The 21836-nt window shown below is 43.4% G+C and overlaps 1 protein-coding gene across 1 annotated transcript in view; it reads right to left on the bottom strand.

The window, feature by feature from the left end:
- ELAVL1 (ELAV like RNA binding protein 1) overlaps positions 1 to 21311 on the bottom strand; it is a 37924-nt gene extending 16613 nt beyond the window's left edge. The window contains exons 1-3 of the mRNA XM_066636701.1: positions 21174 to 21311; positions 3486 to 3675; positions 1133 to 1236 (exon numbers count right to left, since the gene is read on the bottom strand). Coding sequence (XP_066492798.1) covers positions 1133 to 1236; positions 3486 to 3657 — 276 coding nt within the window. The 5' untranslated portion in view covers positions 3658 to 3675; positions 21174 to 21311. The remainder of the gene's footprint in view (positions 1 to 1132; positions 1237 to 3485; positions 3676 to 21173) is intronic.
- Between the last annotated feature and the right edge of the window lie 525 nt (positions 21312 to 21836).

Here is a 21836-nt window from a genome sequence, read left to right as displayed (position 1 = left end):
AAACACAATGCTCATAAGGGTACAAGCATCTCATTTACAGGTGTATTACTGCCAGCACGCATGAGATTCAACTCACAAAGCAATGCAAACCATAGTACTCAGATTATAAAGCAAGACAGGCCACCCCCTTACTTGAGTCCTTGCTTCTTTGTCTTCTGAACTTTTCGCCTGCTAGAGTCAACTGCCATTTTTCTTCAACTGTTTTTCCTCTTAACACATAAGCGATCCATGTGAGTGCTTAATTTTGTGCTGTAACATGGTCCAATCCTAACAAAATTCCTCCACACCGATGCAGAGGTGCTAGCACTGCTTGTGCTGCATCCTGCAGGGTAAACCTGCAGCACGGAGATCTCCTGGGATAAGGGAACTTTTGTCACCTTGCCTTGGGGAAAGCCCCAGCTGCTGCAATGGGTTTACTGTGCCTGCTAATTTAATGACAAATTCAAGTAGACCCGTGTCAGCAGATCTCTCCTGAGAAAGGGGATAGGATATGGCACATGCCAGTGCTGCCAATCCTGCCCCCTCCCAGGCCCAATCCAGCTCCATAATTGCCCTCCCCCTGCCCTATTACATTCCTCTCCTGCCTAGTGTGGGCCTTGCCTGCTCTGGCACGTGGTGTTCCTTACACTGGGGCTGGTGGGCCAGCACAGGCCTTCCCACCAGCGCCATTAACTCCTACACTGTCACAAAGTGCTTTACAGCACTTTTGCAACAGCCTGTGCTGGTGGAGTTTGTGCTCCACTGCTGAAGATGACTTTAGGATTGTGACACTAGTTGATTAATTAATATTAATCAAATTAATAATTTAAGACAAATTAATAGATTGAGTGGTCTTTGGCAGTCTGGACTAAAAAAAAAATTATATTAATCTTAGCTGCCAACCACTTGAATGTGGCTGCTTTCCCAGAGCGCATATATACATAAGGTATCATGTATACATGAGGCGCCAACAGCACATTGAAAAGGGGAGCCGAAATATTGGTGGCCACCAACAGAAGCAGAAGTAATGGTAAATGAGGGGTTTTGACGAAGCCTTCTATGCAGCCACTGAGCAACTAGGATTTAAGAGGGTGAATAAAAAGCCATCTCCTGCTGGCTTTGGCTGATATACTTTTACAAAAGTGACTTATACCTTGATAGTTTTTGACTGAAGTCTCAGGCCATTCAACGTGTTTATTGCTCTTTCTGCATCTTTTGCTGTCACATAGTTCACAAAGCCATAACCCAAGCTGTGTCCTGTAGGGGGGAAAAGGTATTTTTTTTAACATGGGTTTGTTAAAATAACTAGGAGATGGAGAAGAAAATGCTTACTTTACCAATGCTTAAAGCAAAACATTCTGGACTTGTAGAAAGGAAACTTTGTCCACAGAGTACATTAGACTAAACCTGTATCTTCAACTTTTTTCATGCCACAGCCCCAATAAATAATAAAGATTCAGATTCTCCAACAAACTGCTTTATTAAATTTAAAAACAACAAGCTAGTAAAATTATCACCTTTCCATGGCCCATGGGGATTTATTTTTTATTTTTCTCCTCTTCAAATAAACAGGTCCCTGTGACGTATCAAATTGCTTTTGAAAGTTCTTCATTTTTGGAAGGGGTTTGTTGTGCATCTTGGGCATGCATAAAAAGATCTTCAGATTTTGGCCAGACTTTAGGGTTTGGCCAATCCTTCATAAACCTTTAGAAACACTAGCTTCACCACATTGTAACTGCAAAGTACGAAGCTAACCACCTCTGTAGAAAAATAAGATTCTATAATTATCTGGTTTAGTTTAGGAAGTTGAAGAGAGTGCGTAAGCGGGGAATACGAGTGTCCGGGTTTAACACTCTACAGTAGCAGCTCTTCTGAAACCTAGGGACTAGATGAAGTGAAGAAGACACACTTTGGGCCTTCATCATTGAAGTGTTCAGCTTTCCTTTGTGATGCGATAATCCCAGCCAATCCCAGTGTTTCCAGTGTTAAAAAAACACAGGCAAAAAGTGTGAGCCTTAATCTTCTCTAAGGGATCCACCACATTTTCTGAAGCCAATTGCCCAGCAGGAAAAGACACTTGCTGAGGTGTCAAGGGTAATCTCTGTAATTGTAAGGGTAATCACTGGAAGACTCCATGTTCCCAGGGAACAGTTTACCAAGGAACATGGTTTATTTCATGGCCCCCTATGGCACCATAACCTTCTTTGTTTATTCAAAGTAGGACTTTCCAACTAACTGTGGTTTATTTCAAGTGAACAAACATGATCTGTACCCATGTTTGGAGTTGGCTTGTTAGCCGTAACTATAGTTCTGTGAGATTCTAAACCAAGTATACTGGCTTCCCTCAATGGTTTCACCTTTGCAGCACTGGCCTCTACGAAGACAGAATCCTAGAACAGAAGTGATCCAGAGACACTATATTACAAGTTTCTCTCACTGGCACGATCTCCAAACAGCTTTGTTTATATCAGGGCTTGCCAAACCCTGGCCCACAGGCAGGTCCAGCATTCAAACTAAATCTCTTCCCCTCTGTGAGCAGCTCTTACTGTTCCGCTGCTCTTCTGCTTCATTCTTCACTCATGGGGGCATAGGAATGTTCTGGGCAGCGTCAATGACCCAACGTCCCAGCAGGCTTTGCACCAGCATGTCCAGGCCAGAGATGCAACTGCCCCGAGCATCTCTAAGCCCTCATGAGTGAAGAAGCAGCAGAGCAGTGGAACAACAAGGGCTGCTTGTGAAAAGCAGTGTTGCGCAGTGGTCTCCAGTTTGGAGACAACTGGTTTATATAGTTGGCCCTCAGTCTCCATGGGGATCCATTTTTGGAATCCCTGCCAATACCAAAACCCAAAGATAATGGAATCTACGGGTGGCAGAGGGCCATCAGACCACCTCCCAGATGAAACTGGAAGACTTTCCCAGTCACATCTGGGAGGTACAGTGAAACCCTCCTGATGTGGGTTGGGATCCGCATTAGGTCAAATCCACATGTCATGAACCTGCGAATAAGGAGAGTCCACTCTATTCACTCACTTCCTCCACACTGTAAAATGCACAGGTAAGTTCTGCACACAATCGCCCCTTCAAATAAGTCAAGGCTTGTAAATAAAGATTGCTTAATCTTGTTTTGGTGCAAAACAGAAAGGAAATGGGTAAGAAACAGTCAACTTGCATGTGTGAACTTGAGGTTACATTCTGTTTTGAGATCAATGACAGCAGTGCAGCTGATGGTGTGCAAGGAACTGCAAAGCTGTTTATGATATTATTAGTCAATTTATGGTCAGCTAAGGAATGGGGACAGTGAAAGAAGTCAGGTTTTGATATTTTCTGCAAAGTCAATCCTAGCTTATTGAAAACAATATTTGAAGTAAATCATTACTCTGGTGTGTTATCTGAACTGGCCCTACACACTGGCACACAGAACATCTCTTTCTTCCCCACAATTTGTTGTTAAAAATACAGTTAAGTCTACCAACCATAATGTTATTTTTACAAGTTAACACTTTTACCTGCAACTTTGTCACGAATAAGCTTGGCAGATTCCACTTCCCCAATGCTGCTGAACAGACTTCGTAGCTCATCCTGGGTCATGTTCTGAGGAAGGTAGTTAACAATTAAGTTTGTCCTACCAATATCGTCCCTACAATCTTCAGCCATGTGATCTTCATAACCATTAGACATTTTAATTAGGAAAGAAACCTGTCAAAAGACAAAATGTTTTGTAAGTTGTACATTTTTGTGCAAATAAAGAAAATTATTCATGTCAATATGGTTTTTAATTTAACTGTTCATTATAACATGCATATTGAAGAAAAATAGTTTTTCAATTCTGAAATTTGGGCTACTTATTGGTTAAACTGTAAATAAAGTTTGATATTGGGAGGGGGATGAGGACTGTAAGGGCCTCAAGTTTTATCATGGGTAGTTCTTCTCCAAATATTATTACGAAGAACACATGAGGATGCCAATGAAACTGCAATCGTGTTTTTAAAAAACCAACAACACGCAGTTCCCTTCAACAAACTGAGGGAAGGGCAAGAAGGGGCATGCTCCACAAGTTACTGTTCCAAAAAAAGTTAGGCACACATCTAGAATCATCACCAACTTAAGTTGTGGTTCTGTGTCACACACTGTTTAAATCTGATCCTGTTTTTATTAGCTAGAAAATACAATACTAATATGAAACCTGTATTTCAAAATTTGCACCAACTTCCCAATGCAACGAACAATGAGAGCTATGTATTCAAGATAATATCAGTTGAGATAGCTGAAAAGATTCTGACTTTTCATGCAAGTTTTTCCTCCTTGGGGAGGATGTAAGCACTTGAAGCCCTGTGACATTACAGACCATCTTCCCACCATGCAATACCCAAACACATTTATCAGGCTAGCAGCCTCGCAAATAGTGCATGGGGAGAAAATGTGTATGATAATACTTATTACTATCCTTACTGATTGAATAATGACCAATATGCTAATCCAGTCCCATTTAACCCACAACTACACCTACACTCATTACATGCACTATTGGGAGAGAATAGGTATACCACTGGCATAGGTTAGAATACCACAGATTTTGCATGTTTGAGGTATAGGTTCCATTTCTGGTGCAAAGAGTTGCAAAAAAAAAAAAGCTACAGGCGGGCCCTTGTATCTGCCGATTGTTATTATTAACAGTATTAATAATATTCCCATATTCGTGGTTTCAATTATCCGTTGATGCCCTCCCCCACACTCAGTAATACAATTGCAAGGCTTACCTTAGTGAAAATGGTCTTGCTTTACTACCTAAGTTGCTATAAGCCTATAGGTAGCCTGAACTCTTTTAAAGATGCGACTGAAGTTAACAGGAAGAGGAAATAACTTCCACTTCCTATTAATTTGACTGTGTCTTTTGAAGAGTTCTGGCTGCCAGGAGGCAGCCTGCTCATCACTATAAGCCTGTAGGTTTACAGTAGTGGTTCGCAACCTTTAGGAGACCATGGACCACTGCAGCAAACACTGGAATTGTCGTGGACCACATGCAACCCCTCTCCATCCCCACACAAAAAAATACAGTTCAATTTGGTAACTTATGGGGGAGTGCTCTGTTAGACAATGGAAATGCCAGCTGCAGGGGGGAGTCTACTCTCCACCTTCACTGGTGGTCAATGGAGAAACATCTCTCCGTGTGAGTGCTCCTCTATACTGTACCAGAAAGGGTGAAGAATGGACTACCTACAGCCAAAGCTGACACTTTATTGGTCTGTGGGGGAGCACTCACTTGGAGAGACACTGGAAGTTATCATCTTTTTTTTTTCCTGAGACCCTGACCACTTCTCAGGGTCTCATGGACCACCTGTGGTCCCTGGACTACAAGTTGGGAACCACTGGTTAAAGCAAGACCATTTTCACTAAGGTAAGCCTTGCAATTGTGTTACTGGGCGCATAGGGTGTGCGCCCAGTAACCGCCCAACCGCCCGCCCGCAGGCACACCCCTCCCCGCATCACGCTGGCCTCCCCCCCTCGGGACGGAACGTCCCCGTCCCGTTTGCCATTTGGCAGCCTGGCGGTCGCAGGCACCACCGAGCTGCTGAATGCGGGTGTGTGCTGAGCCACCTTCGGCAGGAGCCCTGCGGTAAGCCCCGCAAACGTGCCTTACGGCACATTTGTGGCTGTAGTCCAAACTGCGGGGGTGCAGTGCGGACCATAGGATTGGGCCCTAACTCAGTAGTTAGGGGTAGAGGAATGCTGTGAACATAATAAATCTGGATTTCAGAAAGACTTTTGACAAGGTTCCCCATGACATGCTGTGGCCAAGCTTGTGGGATGTGTGCTAGATGATGCTACTGTTGGGTGGATGTGTAGCTGGCTGCAGGCAATACTCCATGTGCTTGTTGACAGCTCCCTGTCAATCTGGACGGAAGAGACAAATGGGGTGCCTCAGGTTTCTGTCTTGGGCCCAATGTTGTTCCACATCATTATAAATGATTTGGACTAAGGAATAGAGGGGATGCTTATCAAATCTGCAAATGACGCCAAACCGTGAGGAGCAGCTAATGCCCTAGAGTAGTGTTTCTGAAATACTAGGATCCACTAGGTGGGTCATGAGCCAATTTCAGGTAGGTCCCCATTCATTTCAATATTTTATTTTGAATATATTAGATTTGATGCTACCATGGTATGTGACTGTATTTCGGGAAATGTTACAGACCTGTACTTTTAACAGGCCACTATGTACATTAACAATGACAGTAAATGGGACTTACTCCTGGATAAGTGTGGATAGGATTGCAGCCTAGGATTGTTACAAATTGTTACAAAGTAGGCAGCCTACTTGATATCACTTCCAGTCATGACATCACTTCCGGTGGGTCCTGACAGATTCTTTTTCTAAAAAGTGGGTCTTGGTGCTAAATGTGTATCAATCACTGCCTTAGAGGACAAAAGAAGGATCTAAGACAATCTGGATAGGATGGAAAACTTGAAAAATGCAAACTAAATGAACTGCAATAAGGGCAAATATAAAGTTCTGCATTTGGGTAGGAGAAACCTGAAATACATTGGGGATGCTTGTCTGAGCAGTCAATTGCATTAAAATGATCTTGGTGTTTAAAAATGTGGTGGCAGCACAACATGGTGGCAGAGAAGGTGAATGGAATTCTAGGCTGCATCAATCAAGGTATATATACAGATAATGAGAATTAATGGTGGTACTTTAGTCAGAACTCATCTGGAATACTGGGTTCTGTTCTGGGCGCCACAGTTTAAGAGGAATATTTACAACTGGAGCAGGTCCATAGGAGGGTGACTAGAATGGTGTGAGGGATGAAGATCACAAACTATGAGGACAGGCACCCAAACTGTGGGTCATAACCTGATTTTTGGTGGGTCGCTAAAGGGTGATGGAAAGATCAGATAACTAATTTCCTCAAGCCCCACTACCCTGCAAAGAGCTCAGCTCTTGCAGTTTGCAAGCATGTATAAATATAGCAGAAAAAAATCTGAGAGTCTTTTTCTGGTTCTTATGAATAAAATGTTTCTTTCTAAATCCCTTTTTAAAGTCTGATACACCTAGGCGGGTTCTGACAGAGCAACGATTTTCAACTTTTTTTCATCTCATGGCACACTGAGAAGGTGCTAAAATTGTCAAGGCACACCATCTGTTTTTGACAATTGATAACGTTCAGCACCCTGCCAGCCAGGGGCTCACACCCCCAATGGTACTACCAATATATGACCAGCCTCCAAACACCCACAGCACACCTGCAGACCATTTGGGGTACACCAATGTGCCGTGGCACAGTGTTTGAAAATTGCTGTGATAGTGTTTGAAAAGTGCTGAAAAGTTTGGGAACCACTGGGCTAGATAATTTAACATTTCTAGTTTGGAGAAAAAACAGTTAAGAGGCGACACAATAACACCTCAGAAGGTGGTAGACTCAGACTGACATTTGAGCATCGAAGGACTGTAAGCAGAAACTCGATAGTCACCTATCATGCTTGTTATAGTATTGGACAGCCAGCATTTACAAGGCTTGATGACCTTGTAGATTTCTTCCAACTCTATGATCCTAAGGAATAGTGGAAATAGCAGCTGCTAACTCCGTTGTAACAGTATTCATGGTCTCCAATTCCCAGAAAGGAGCAGTGGCAACACTAGGATTCGCGTCACCCGGTGCGGGAGGCCTGAACGTCACCCCATGCAGTGGGCGGGGCAACACCCCAGATGGTGGGCGTGGTGATGTACCATTGCCCCACTCCCACTGGTTTTTTGGCAGTACCTTTTGATAGAACACAGATATTTCAATGTGGTTTGTTTCACTGCAATCTGCATGAAATTACGCATTGATTGATATATAACATGATGGTATTATTCCTCCAAATTCTGATTTTAGTGATTTTGAAAACTTGTGGAGTCACACACACACACCCATATCAACTTACTAAAACCTTATTGCAGCAGTTCTCATACTTTTAGCACTGAGACCCACTTTTTAGAATGACAGTCTGTACAGGACCCATTGGAAGTGATGTCATGGCCAGAAGTGACATCATCAAGCAAATTAAAATAAATAATTATAAATAGTTAAATTAAAATAAAAGAAATAATTAAATAAGGGGGAGCCAGTCCTGTTCCACCAAGTGAGTTTTCTCTGTAGTCTGCCTGCAATAACACCCCCCAATAAGAATCAGTGAGATTTCTAGCCCTCCCCAGTGCCATTTAAAGTCCTTCTATTTCAAGCACATCAATACAAAGACCCAACTGGCTTTACAAGTCTGAGAGCCCAATCTTATGCCTGTCTACTCAGAAGTAAGTCCCATTAGAGTCAATGGGGCTTACTCCCAGGAAAGTGGGGATAGTAGTCCAGCCTCAGAGCCCAATTCTATGCCTGACTACTTTGAAGTAAATCCCATTAGAGTCAATGGTGCTTAATCCCAGGAAAGGGGATAGTAGTCCAGCCTCAGAGCCCAATTCTATGCATGTCTACTCTGAAGTAAGTCCCATTAGAGTCAGTTGGGCTTACTCCCAGGAAAGTGTGGGTAGGATTGGGCTGTGAGGGAAACTTTGCAAGTGCAAAATAGAAAACTTTCCCCTTACCAGTTCAAGCCTCTTTGTTGGTCCTTTCTAGTGGGGGGGTGAGGCTGCCTTCTGGGGCTTTTGTTGAGCTCCAGTCTCATTGGACCATTCTGGTGTCCTCACATTCTTTGCCTGGCCTGACTACCAGCCAAGGCACGTCTGCCTACTTATTAGTAAACACTATGTGAGGCTGCTTCGCTTCCCATAGGGCTCCACACACTCGCAGCTGGGGGGAGGGACCGTCTCCTCAGGTGTTTTTAGGGCTGCATTCATTGGATCAGGACTATTCTGACACTGGAGTCCTCTCAGTCTGCCCTTTTGGACGGAGCAAAGCAAGGTCGCCTACTCACAAGTAAACATGGCCACGTGGCTTCCTTTCCCTTCCCATAGAGCTGAACACACTCGCAGCTGGGAGGTGGAACCTCCTTCTTGGGTGTTTTTTGGGGGCTGCACTCATTGGATCAGGACCATTCTGATGTCCTTGGAGTCCTCTCAGCCTGCCCTTTCCTACGGACTAAGGCAAGTGCGGCTACTCGCGAGTAAACATGTGATATGGCTCACTTTCACTTTCCATAGGGCTCCATGCATTTTTTCCTTCCGGGTTTTTGGCCATAACTTTTGAACGAAAGGAGCTATATCAATTCTGCTTGTTGCACTGCGCTCTGCTGGCCATTCCACATCCAACGGTGCATGGCATGACATGGTAGCTCCTAACCCTGCGATGTTAGTGCATCCTCCCCCAGGGCGTGTCACCCCCGGCGCGTCACCTGGTGTGGCCAACACCCCCCGTGCTCCCCTAACGACGCCACTGGAAAGGAGACAAGATCAAGCAGGCCAGGCTATCTGAGTGCCTCAAGCATGTATATCCATTAAAGACAGAAACTTTGTTTGAACCAGTCTTCTAACCAGTTTGCATTCAGGGTTATCCTGCCAATTACAACTATCACTATTGGGGTTGCTATCACTGACTTCCCTTCTCTGCATACATGCATGCTGCTAATTAACTTCAACCTTCCTCTGCACTGCAGCTTGTTTTAGGCTCAGTGGTGAGAAAGAGGAAGTAAAATTCACTGGGGCTGATTATGGACAAAAATACTTTCCTATTGTCAGGTCTTTCAATGTAAAAACACTAAAACATTAGAAATTTTTAATTCTACAGCTCAGCAATTCTGAATTTGCTGCTCTGGCATTCCTGCCCCCTTTCTTTCCAAATTAAAACAGAAATACAAATGGGGGAAGAGAACATAGGCAAAGAACAAGAATGTTTATTGAACTTTGTATTGGCAACCTTCAGTCTCGAAAGACTATGGTATCGCGCTCTGAAAGGTGGTTCTGGCACAGCGTCTAGTGTGGCTGAAAAGGCCAATCGGGAGTGACAATCCCTTCCACACCGGGAGCAAGTGAAGCCTGTCCCTGGTCTGTCTCCCTGGCTATGGGCCTTCCTTCTTTGCCTCTTAGCCTCAGACTGTTGGCAAAGTGTCTCTTCAAGCTGGGAAAGGCCATGCTACACAGCCTGCCTCCAAGCGGGCCGCTCAGAGGCCAGGGTTTCCCACTTGTTGAGGTCCATCCCTAAGGCCTTCAGATCCCTCTTGCAGATGTCCTTGTATCGCAGCTGTGGTCTACCTGTAGGGCGCTTTCCTTGCACGAGTTCTCCATAGAGGAGATCCTTTGGGATCCGGCCATCATCCATTCTCACGACATGACCAAGCCAACGCAGGCGTCTCTGTTTCAGCAGTGAATACATGCTAGGGATTCCAGCACGTTCCAGGACTGTGTTGTTTGGAACTTTGTCCTGCCAGGTGATGCCGAGGATGCGTCGGAGGCAGCGCATGTGGAAAGCGCTCAGTTTCCTCTCCTGTTGTGAGCGAAGAGTCCATGACTTGCTGCAGTACAGAAGTGTACTCAGGACGCAAGCTCTGTAGACCTGGATCTTGGTATGTTCCGTCAGCTTCTTGTTGGACCAGACTCTCTTTGTGAGTCTGGAAAACGTGGTAGCTGCTTTACCGATGCGCTTGTTTAGCTCGGTATCGAGAGAATGAGTGTCGGAGATCGCTGAGCCAAGGTACACAAAGTCATGGACAACCTCCAGTTCATGCTCAGAGATTGTGACTAGTGACTCATGATTAGACAGATAAATAAAAAAACTATTTTACTAATTGATTGAAAGACAACATTAAATATTCCTACAACACTGTTTATCAGCAACTGAACTAATATTTACTGATTAATGCTTGCATCAGCCATTTACTCAGTAATTTGACCTCAACAATTTGATTCTGACTGCAAAGGTATGTATATTTACTTAGAAGTCAGCCCCATTGACATCCTTCTGAATAAAAATAATACAATCATGGAGTTTGTCATGTAAAAAGATTCTGGAGACATAACTTGAGATAGATTATGTGCATTCAGAGTAATCTAACAGATTCAATTTACAATGCAAGTACAGTATTATAATTTGGCTGGTTCATGAAGTTATCCCCAAACCTCCTGCTATTCCAGTGTTTCTCAAACTTTGGTTTCTCACTAGGTGGGTCGCGAGCCAATTTCAGGTGGATCCCCATTCATTTCAATATTTTATTTTGAGAATATTAGACTTGATGCTACCCTGGTAAGTTACTGCATTTGGGGAAATGTCACAGATCTGTATGTTTAACAGGCTACTGTGAAGATGCTTTTAACAATGATAGTAAATGGGACTTACTCCTGGGTAAGCGTGGGTAGGATTGCAGACTAGGATTGTTAAAAATTTTCCTACAGATGATGTCACTTCTGGTCATGACATCACTTCTGGTGGGTCCTGTGAGATTCTCATTCTAAAAAGTGGGTCCCAGTGCTAAAGGAGTGAGAACCACTGTGCTATTCAATTCTACCAGATTTCCTCCCCATTACTGATTACTGAATGCACAAACTCTTATGCAAGCTAGCTAGGGGCAGGGGTTAAGATGAAAGATGTACATCTAAATACAATACTCACTGACAGTGTCTAATTTCAATGCAGATCCAGCTATAATGAGCTAAATCAGTGTTCTTCAGTCTTGAGGTTGGAACCCCAAAGAGGTTTCAGAGCCTCAGTTGTGGGGCCACGACAACTTACAGGGATGAAAAGGGTAGAAGTTCTCTGGACTAGAGCACCAGCAGATAAAGGGAGAGGCATCTGGTATGTCCCTTTCAGGTACCAGCTGATTGTGTCCCAGTCTGCTCAAGTTCTTAGTAATTGTGCTAATATAGTTTTCACTAGTTCCAGGCTTCATGTGTAACTCTTCTCAAATAAGAATATTTGGTTTCAGTGAAGAGTGCTGGGAGGGCATAACGGAAGCAGAAAGTGGGCAGTGACAGGGTAGGGGTGGATGGATAGGGTCCCAGGAGTGGTGGTGGGATTGACGGGGGTCCCCAGTCTCATCCTGTATTTATTTATTGGGGTTGTGGCATAAAAAATGTTGAAGACCACTGAGCTAAGTAATGGTTAGTACAGATTGGGCATCTCTTATCCAAAGTGCTTGGGAACATGTGTTTTGGATTTCTGATTTTTCCATATTTCAGAATACTAGCATATACAGGTGGGGCATCTGTATCAGCGGATTATGTACCCATGGATCTGGGTCCCCTTGATCCACACTGAGTCAGACTTGGCCCACCTGTGCTCCGATCTCCTCCAGAGGTCATGCACATCTCCCCACAGCCTCTGCGAACTTCAGAATGGCCTTTTCAACTGAAAAAACACTACCTCTGGATTCCCAAGGGAAACCGGAAGTTTTTATGCCGTATAAGGCATGCTGAGGCCTGGAGAAGCCCTCCAGGGGTTTAAACCTAATTTAAAGTGCTGGTTTGAGTCTTTGAAATCCTAAACGGTCTAGGACCTGGTTACCTACAGGGCCAGCTCCTTCCCACATGAACTGCTTAGTGATTAATACAGACCAGAGTTCACTGGTAACAGGTCATTAGAAACATAGGTTTATCAATGGTTGCACCATGCCCATGAATCTCCCTTCCTAGATAGATAAAACTACCCCATTTTAAAGTAAAACCACAAAAGCATTTTATCTGAGGGCTGTTAGTTTTGAGAGAATTTTATTTACATCTTTTCTGAGTGTTTTTCTTAGTTATTAGTACTAATATATAGCATTAATTTATTTTAATTATGCTATATTGTACCCTACTGCAATTTTGATCAGCCACTTTGCTATTAACTTCAATTGGTTCATAATGCTGCTGCCACATCGTTACCCAAGGTAGGCCAGAAAGAGCACATTACTCCAGTGGAATTAGAACTACATATCCAGGCTTGATTCAAGGCTGTGGCTCTAATCTTTAAAGCCTTCAAGAGATGGGAATCATATACCTGAAGAAACATCTTGGGTTCCTGTTTATCAACATCAGAGGAATGACTTCAGGTTTCCACTTCAATTGAGGTGCAGCAAACAAGTATGAGAGACACCGTCTTTTCTGCTAAGTGACACCCACTTTGGGGAATGCTTTTCCCAAGGAAGCCTGCCTAGATTCATTTTGATGAGTGGTCAACATGTGGCTCTTCAAGAAGGCTGACAGTGGGCTGCCTCTTTTAATGTTAAGAATATACTTTCTCATTTCATGTTATAAATGTTTTAATTGTTTTTTATTATCATTTTATTGTTAGTCTCTTAATTTTTCTGAAGAAAAACAGGGATAGAAATGTATCAATGCTCAATGTCTGATACTATTGGCTAGAAAAGTCTACTGAAATAAAGTGACAGGCTTTGAATACCCCAATGTGTATAAATCAATACAGTTTCGGTCTGTTACTTCATCCAAAACAAAACTGAGAAAAGTCCCAAAAGACAAGGCAATAAACGCTGTATAAAAAGATCATTCTGAGCAGCTTGGCACACAGACTGCAAAGGTTACTAGTTCACAAAAATACTAACCCTCCTGCTCACCCTTGTACACCTTTGTTAATCATCTGTAGCCTAAAAGGAAGAGAAATATTTTTCCCTTTACTGAACTTTACTACCTCATTGTCTGGTGGAGACTTTTGTACACCAGAAGCAAACAAGGCCGGCTGTACCACCAAGCCTCACTCCAAGAAAGATTAAACCAAAGAGAATCTTATAGGTACCATCCAACTCTGATTCTACGGTCAAGAGGAAGAAATAAAAGATTGGAAAGTTGTCACAAGATACAAACATTCTATCAATCATTCTATAATCATGCTGAAAGACCTTAATTGCATGAAAAAGCCAAATTGGACATCCAACCTAACTCAGGGGTGTCAAACATAAGGCCCATGAGCTAGATACAGCCCACAGAAGCTGTTTATCTGGCCCATGTGATAACTGGACTCTCCCAGCATCACCATCAGCTACTGAGCTTGAAGCAACACATCAGCACAAGTGGCACTGCTGAAAGAGTGGCACGGGAAGAGCACAATTATCATACAGGCCACCTTTTTAGCAGCACCATTTCTGCTGAAGTGCCACTGTTGAAAGAGTGGCCCACATGATAATTGGGCTGTTCCAGCTCTGCCCTTTCAGCAACACCACTTCTGCTGAGGCACCAAGAGGAAGAGACCCAGAAGGTGAGGAATGGTATGGGCAATGAGGCATAAGAAAAAAAGAAACGATCAAGGATTGGCAGAGCCCAGTTATCATGTGGGTTGTCCTTTCAGCAGTGCCACTTCTACCAAGGCATCACTTTACAGAGCACCTCTCACTGAGCTGCAAAATGATGCCTCAAAAGAAGTGGCACTGCTGAAAGCATGGCCCATGTGAAAATTGGGCTCTCCCATATTTTGAAAATATGATCAAGATTTGCATATTTTTTCTTCTGTCATTCACAGCTAATTAGTTTCTAAATGAGAATAAAGTGCTTATTTCTGATCATCGACTATCATCACTTCTGGCCTTCAACAGATGCCATGAATGCTATTTGGCCCACTATAAGAAATTTGACACCCGCGGCATAGCTCTTACAATGGGTGATAAAGTGAATAACCTCTTTCTTGAATGTATCACTTCAGGCTGCAGATGGAAACTCACATGATGAAGTGATCCCCCATACAAAATATGAATTAAATCCCCCTATACATAGAAAACTAGTGAGCCAGCAAGAAGCTTATGCTACTTTTCTATATGCAGCAGTTTCCATTATGCAGTTATTGGAACGCATCATTCCAATTTGCACTTCACATGTGGTCTCAAGTGGTACAGTCCTGCAATAATTGACTATTTCACATACAGTTTTTGAGAAAAAACCAGACTTACATAGGATAAAATTTTGTCTATATTTACTAACGTTTGGCAAAAGCAGGGCTCAAAAGTAAGAAATGGAACACACACATTAACATTTGATGCAGGCTATTAAAAATGTGAAATGATTTTACAGCTCTGTAGAGAAGTCATTGTAACATGGTAATAATTTTCCTTCCTTTTTCATGAGAGGGAAAAAGAACCTGAAAAATATTATCAAAAAAGCAAAGCAGAGAATAGAGATTTAAGAGTCGAAGTAGAACTTGTGGCAATAAGAAAAAAAGTCAGAGGGAGTTGTTGCAACTTTGACATCCTCCTTTTTGAGAACCAGGCAGCAGTTTGTGAGGAAAAGGAAAAATATCACTCAACAGTACTTCAAATACACACTAAGGGAGAAGAAAAAAATAAGATCTGACATTAACTGCCCAATCCTAACTAATGCATACCACTAATGTAGCCGTGCCAATGGGGAGAATGCTGCATCCTGAGGAGGGAGTCACGGAGGACCCCACAGAGACCCCACATGGATCAGAGACCTCAATGGATCACCTCAGATCTGAGAAAGTGATTTAGCTGGCACAAGTCTGAGACAAGTAAGGGAGAAGAAACTGGGGGAGAGGGAATGGACAAGCATACCAATACAAGTCTGCTGCCAATATCTTTCCTATTCTGCCCCTAACCAGGCACTCCTATTCCACTCAGTTCCCCACCCCTGCCTTACTGGGGAGCACTACTTGCCCAGCTGGAGGTTGCTGGCTGTTGGAGTGGTCCCCCAGAGCTGCTGCCATTTGCGGGGTTACTCCCAAAATGGCCACCAACAACAAACTGTGCATACCACCAAAAACCATTTTACAACAGTGGAACAGTTTTCTGTTGTTGTAAAGGATTGTATTGCCCTAGTTAGGAACAGGCTGTTAGTTGTACTCAGGTGCAGTTTTCCAACATCCTGATAACTCACTGTGCCTGAATAAAAATACATCTCTTTCAGGATACTCAAAAAATCTGAGCATTTGATGGTGTTTGTAAAAAGCATACTCTCTGTATCCACAAGTTGGAACATTCTTGACTCATGACTGACAAGCACAACCTCTGCCTGCACACACACACACACACATGCATTATATGCATGCATTGTGTAGGTACTTTCTTGGCTATGAAATAGCTGGATGTTTCAGTAAGGTTTTGCTGATTTTGGATCCACAAGACCTCACCATATAGCAGTCAGTTATTTCTCAGACTCCTACCTCATGGAGCTCTGAAAGAACAAAGCTACAAATATCAACACTGCAGCAGTGAAGGTCTGCAGCGGTTCTAAACCGCACCAGGGATGGAAAGGTTATTTCTAACACCAAAACAGTCTCTTGCAAATGTGTAGGAATCCAAGAAAACAGGCATGTCTGAATTTTTCTAACCCAGGCTTCAATTTAGTAAACATCAGTTTAAAAAAAAACACTGCTTACGTTTGAAAAATCTCACATTTTATATCTCAATGGCGGTTCCCAGCCCTTTTTAAGGCTGAAAAGGCAGCAAACATATCTAAGGCTGTAATCCTAAGCATACTTTCAAGGGAATAAGATCAACTGAACTCAGTAGGGCTGGCTTCAGAGTAAACATGCTTGGGATTTAGCTGATGCTTTTAAGGTTTACTATTTTTGGATTTGAAAAACCGATCCTCAGGAGTTCTCCACCTACAAGCACAGTCTGGATTCTGTCCCAAAGCAGTACATTTCAGTGGCTGAAGGTCTTTAGGCTCAGCCTCTTCTATAATTCTGGCATGGATACAATTCACAACTGCAGGGCTCATACTCCCTATTCCAGGTCTATTTTAGTAACTTTAGGGTAATTTCAGGTCAAAAAGGGGGACCAAAATAGGAACCTCAGAAAAACTATGGGAGCAAAAAAAGTCACTCAAAAGAACATCTAAAAAAACAAACCCTACCTCTAATCCTGTTAAAGTAGAACAAAAAAACTTTTCAATGCGTATTAACTCTAATTTTAAGCTTGTCTTAACTTTAACTTTAAGCTTGTCTTAACTTTAACTTTAACTCAACTTTTAAGTTCATTGATTATTTTAGTCATATTTGGGGGATGGAGCGTTGCCAATGGCATTAAAGTGGACAGCCCCCACCTATAAAAGCCCTGTCTGGATCCCACTGCTGCAAGCTGCCTTGCACACCTGCTTCAGCAGAGGAAAGGCGGGGTAGAAATCTTTTAAATAAACTATAAACAATTATCAGCCAGTCTCAAACTTCCAATTTCTGAGCAAAATTATTGAGGAGGTGGTGGCATCTCAGCTCCATAGGGCCCTGGATGAAGCAGATTATCTGGATCCCTTTCAGTCTTGCTTTAGGCAGAGCTTCTGGACAGAGACAGCCTTGGTCGCCTTGCTGAATGACTTACACCAAGGGCTGGACAGAGGAAGTGCATCCTTGCTGGTCCTTTTGGACCTTTCGGCAGCTTTCAATACTGTTGATTAAGGATGACCTTCTGGGTTAGTTGGCCGAATTGGGGGTTGGAGGCACCATTTTGTGGTGGTTCCACTCTTTCTTAGCTGACAGATGATGGTATTGGGGGATTCATGTTCAGTATCTTGGTCCTTGGGTATGGGGTGCTGCAGGGTTCTGTAATGTCCCCCATGTTACTTAATATCTACATGAAACCACTGGGAGAGATCATCCAGGGATTTGGGTGCCTGTTATAAAAAAAAAAGTTTAACAATTGGAAGCTCTCAGCTTAGTCAAAAGTTCAGAAACTTCTTTGTGTCTGGGAATACCTCCAGGAGAAACGCTACATCAGGCCTGAATTGCTGCAACTTGTCTAAAGAGTTATACTTAAAAATCATTAAAAACTACATAAATTGTTCAAAAGAAATTTCATATACCCATTTTTAGGGACTTCAGGAACCTAGGATTTAAAAAGGGACTCTTAGGGGCTTTGCTTCAGTTTAGGAACCAAGTAGGATGCAACTAAGCATTTAACAGCATTTGTATTCTTTAAACACCTGCATTTGAGGGCAGATCAGTGTGCTCTGGTACACGGTGAAAGAAGGAAAAACTGCAGTATGATCTGAGCAATGATGCAGGGGAAGAAAGCACCCATTGCCTCAAAGACTTGAGAGATTGGGTTAGGACTGAAGGGGATTGCCCATTACTTGACCTGCACACCATTCCAAACTGTCAATTGGCCACATGAATCCATGGCACACACTCTTGTTCCCTTCAATCATATATCTTAATTCCATTTGTTGGGCTAACTTTTACTCTCTGCAATATATGTGTGTAGATTAAGCACTCTGGGAATTAAAAGAAGCTCAAATACTAGAAACACTAAATATAAGTAGTCCTTGTTGTCTCAATCCTTCTGCCTTTCCACATGAGATATAGTTGTCTACTGCACAAGTAAGGTTGAAAGAAATATGGGTTGAACTCCTACATTGACTGTTGCTTGGTTTTTTTAAAAAGTGGTTGCTGTATGGCTGTACTGCTTTTTTGTTTATGTGTTTTCATTTATTATAAGTGCCTTCTAGGTCTTTCGACTAAAAGAGGCATATGTGCAGTGTAAGTATTTAATAAAGAATGTGAACTACTCTATTACATAAATGCTCATAATGACAGCAGTGCCTCAAAGCACAAACAGTACTTCTACAAAACATGAGCCAAAAAATCCCAAATTCACATTTCACTTCCACCAAGAAGACTGAGAGTTGATGATTCTCCCCTCTCCATAACTCGTATTCTTAATATGCGAGAACTGCACCTACAGTGGGGGAGGGGCATTAGGTGCTCCCAGAATTTAAAGTTTTCCAAAATATTCATTTGTTTGACTAGACAAGGTCAATTTTAAACCATTTTTGGATTTAGCCCCAACTACCGATGGGCCAGCAATACATTTTATTAGTTACAAAATTTATTTTCAGCTGGAACAAATATTTCCAGCATGAACAAATATTTTTCTATAATTAAAATTTAATGTTTCTTGAAGTTCCATTTTTTGCTGTATATGTTCAATGTAAATTCAAGAAAATAGCACATACTACTTGAAACAAAACAGAAAATATTTTGGGGGGGGTGCTTGAGCAGTCTGAAGTTCTTCTGAGGTGCATGAGGCACAGAAGATTAAGAACCTCTGCCCTAATTATACACAGTAACAAGGCTGTTATACATGTGGTTGCCTTAATCATAAATATATCTCATATATTGAATCCTCAGAGAACTATAATAATTCTAAGAAATAGCTGCTGTTATAATAATAATATCAATATTACTATTATATCCCTTTCTGGGCTGGAACTCCAAGCATTGACCAAATGGAAACTGCTCATCTTCAGAAAAGTGGCTTCATTATGTATGTAGTCCATATTCAATATAAAGTCCATATTTTAATATGTAGCCCATATTTTTTCAGCATTTCCCCCCCCCACATTTTACAAATGCTTGGCAGCCCAATCCTATGCATGTCTGCTCAGAAGTAAGTCCCATTAGAGTCAATGGGGCTTACTCCCAGGAAAATGTGAATAGGATTAGGCTATAAGGCAGCAAAAAAATGGCTCTGAAAAATATGAAAAATATGAAAGAGCTATTCTCTTAAATGCTAAGTATAAAAAACCTTACAGCAAAGGTTTTCAATGGGTGTATGCAAATGGTCTGCAGATGTGCTGCGGGAATTTATTAGGTTAATTTATTAGTAGGGCCATTGGGCATGTGACTGACCCATCAGCAGCACAGTGTGCCTAGTCAATTGTTAAAGAAATGGTGACAATTGATGGTGCTTCCTGAAAACTGTGGTGCTCTCCGATAGCGCACCCTGAAAATTTTAGCACCTTGTCAGCGTGCTGCAAGATAATGAAGGTTGAAAATTGCTACTTTACAGAATAGTCAACACTGCTGGATCAGACCACAATCCTATGCATGTCTACTCAGAAGTAAATCCCATTTTGTTAAATATGTTCATAGGACTGCAGCGTCAGGGCCCAATCCTATCCAATTTTCCAGTGCTGGTGCAACCATGCCAATGGGGAGTGCATGGCGTCTTGTAGTGGGCAGGCATTCACAGACACCTCCTCAAGGTAGGGGAACATTTGTTCCCCTACCTTTGGGTTGCATTGCAGTTGCACCGGTGCTGAAAAGTGGGACAGGATTGGGCCCTCTGTTCTTTAGCCTCCCCTTACATAAAAAAAGCAATATGGGTCCACCTTACAAGGTGATTGTAATGGATGACTGTTAAATACTTTGATCTTGCAAGACCCCTGAAAGCAAAGCGGTAGTTCTCTGAACTGGCATGCTTAATATCAGCCAGCTCTGGACTCCACCTGCATCTCCTTTTGCCCCTCTTGCTGGAAGAATGAATCTGAAGCTCTGAATTCATGTCCCTTCCTACAAGTGACACAGGCCGGAAGAGACAGTCACACATAAACCCACCTATCCCTACTGTACCTATATTCCTGTGTGTACCCGTTATAACCTGCTTGAAATGTAAATCTTGGATTGTAAACTACTTGAGACAGCACTCTTGGTTAAAAAAAATCAGAATATAAATCTAAGTGCTAAACACATATTAACACTGTTGGTAGCAATTCAGAGCTACTATTGGCTCAGTCTTCCCCTCTGCTGGCAATCCTCACTTACCTTGCATTGGTATTAGGATGAGTACAGAAGGGTAGTTTCAACAACCACAAAACCATGCACATACATACAAACACACACTGCATATACACACACATATGTATATACACACAGGCATATAAATATACAGTATACACACATACTTTATATACTCACACACATGCACACACATACATGTAAATGTATACTTTATATATACACTGTACACATATATATACTGTATACATACACACGTGTATATAGACACAAAAATATATAATACATCTATATAAATACATGCATATACTATACACACAAATATATATGCTATAACTACACAATGTACATACATATGCTGTACATACACACACACACACGTATACATACCCAAATACATACACTCACACACTTGCGTGTATATGTCTGTCTGTATGTGTATATATATGTATACACGTGTGTATGTATGCATATACACATACACGCAGACAAACACACACGGGTGTGTATGTATATAGTATGGATATGTGCGCGTATACACACACGCGTGTACACACAGCATATATGTATAATATGTATACACTATTATATGTATATAAAACAGAGCGTGTGACCGAAGAGCCAAAGGCCCCCGGCCAGCGCCACCCCCTGAACGCGGCCACCGCGCCTGGCGACTCTCGACCCCCGCGCCACCGCCCCCCGCGCGCAGCCCCGCCTCTCCTGCGTCACAGGCCGCCAGGCCGCAAGGCAGCCTCGCCGCGCGGCTCCAACGGCCGCGGCCTCCGCCTCTGCGCTGAGCGGGCGGCCCCAGCTCACCTGCCGACGGGCGCCGCGGAGAGACGGGGGAGGAGGAGTGGAGAAGAAGCGCCGCGCAGCCCTCTCGCCTCCGCGGCCGGCCGTGCGACGAGCTGCTCCCTCCCTCAGGCAGCGGCAGGAGCAAGAGGAGGAGGGCGGGTCGAGAGCCGCCTGGCCACGCCCCCGCCCGCCGGGGCTCATTGGCCGGGGTGCCCGCGCCCGCTGCGCCTATTGGACGGCAGGCGCGCCTGTCAGGCCAGCGCGCGCGCACGGGCGCTCGGAGGGAGGGTTGTTTCCCCGCGCCCGTTGCGCGCATGCTCGGTGGCTGTGGCGGTCTCGCGAGCTGGCGGCTCGCCTCCCTTCGGCGGCCCCCTCCCCTCGCCTGTGGGCGGGGCGAAGCGCTCACCTCTGTGACAGGAAAGCCTCCCCTCCTCCCCGCCCGCTGGGCGCCTCACAGGGCCCTCTGTGCACCTGTGGGGGAGCAGAAGCACAAGCCTTGTGGGTCTACTCAGAAGTAAGGCCCATTAAAGTCAAAGGGGCTTACTCCCAGGTAAATGTGGGTAGGGTGGTTGCCATCGTATCTGCACTTACCTGGGAGTAAGCCCCCTTGACTATAATGGGCCTTACTTCTGAGTAGACCTACCAGGCTTGTGATGTAAGTCCCACTGACTTGCCTCTAAGAAA

This window comes from Tiliqua scincoides, chromosome 8 (assembly GCF_035046505.1).
Source record: "Tiliqua scincoides isolate rTilSci1 chromosome 8, rTilSci1.hap2, whole genome shotgun sequence".
NCBI classification, from domain to species: Eukaryota; Metazoa; Chordata; class Lepidosauria; order Squamata; family Scincidae; genus Tiliqua; species Tiliqua scincoides.
Note: the sequence above shows the minus strand (reverse complement) of the source record. Positions and strands in the feature narration are given on the sequence as shown.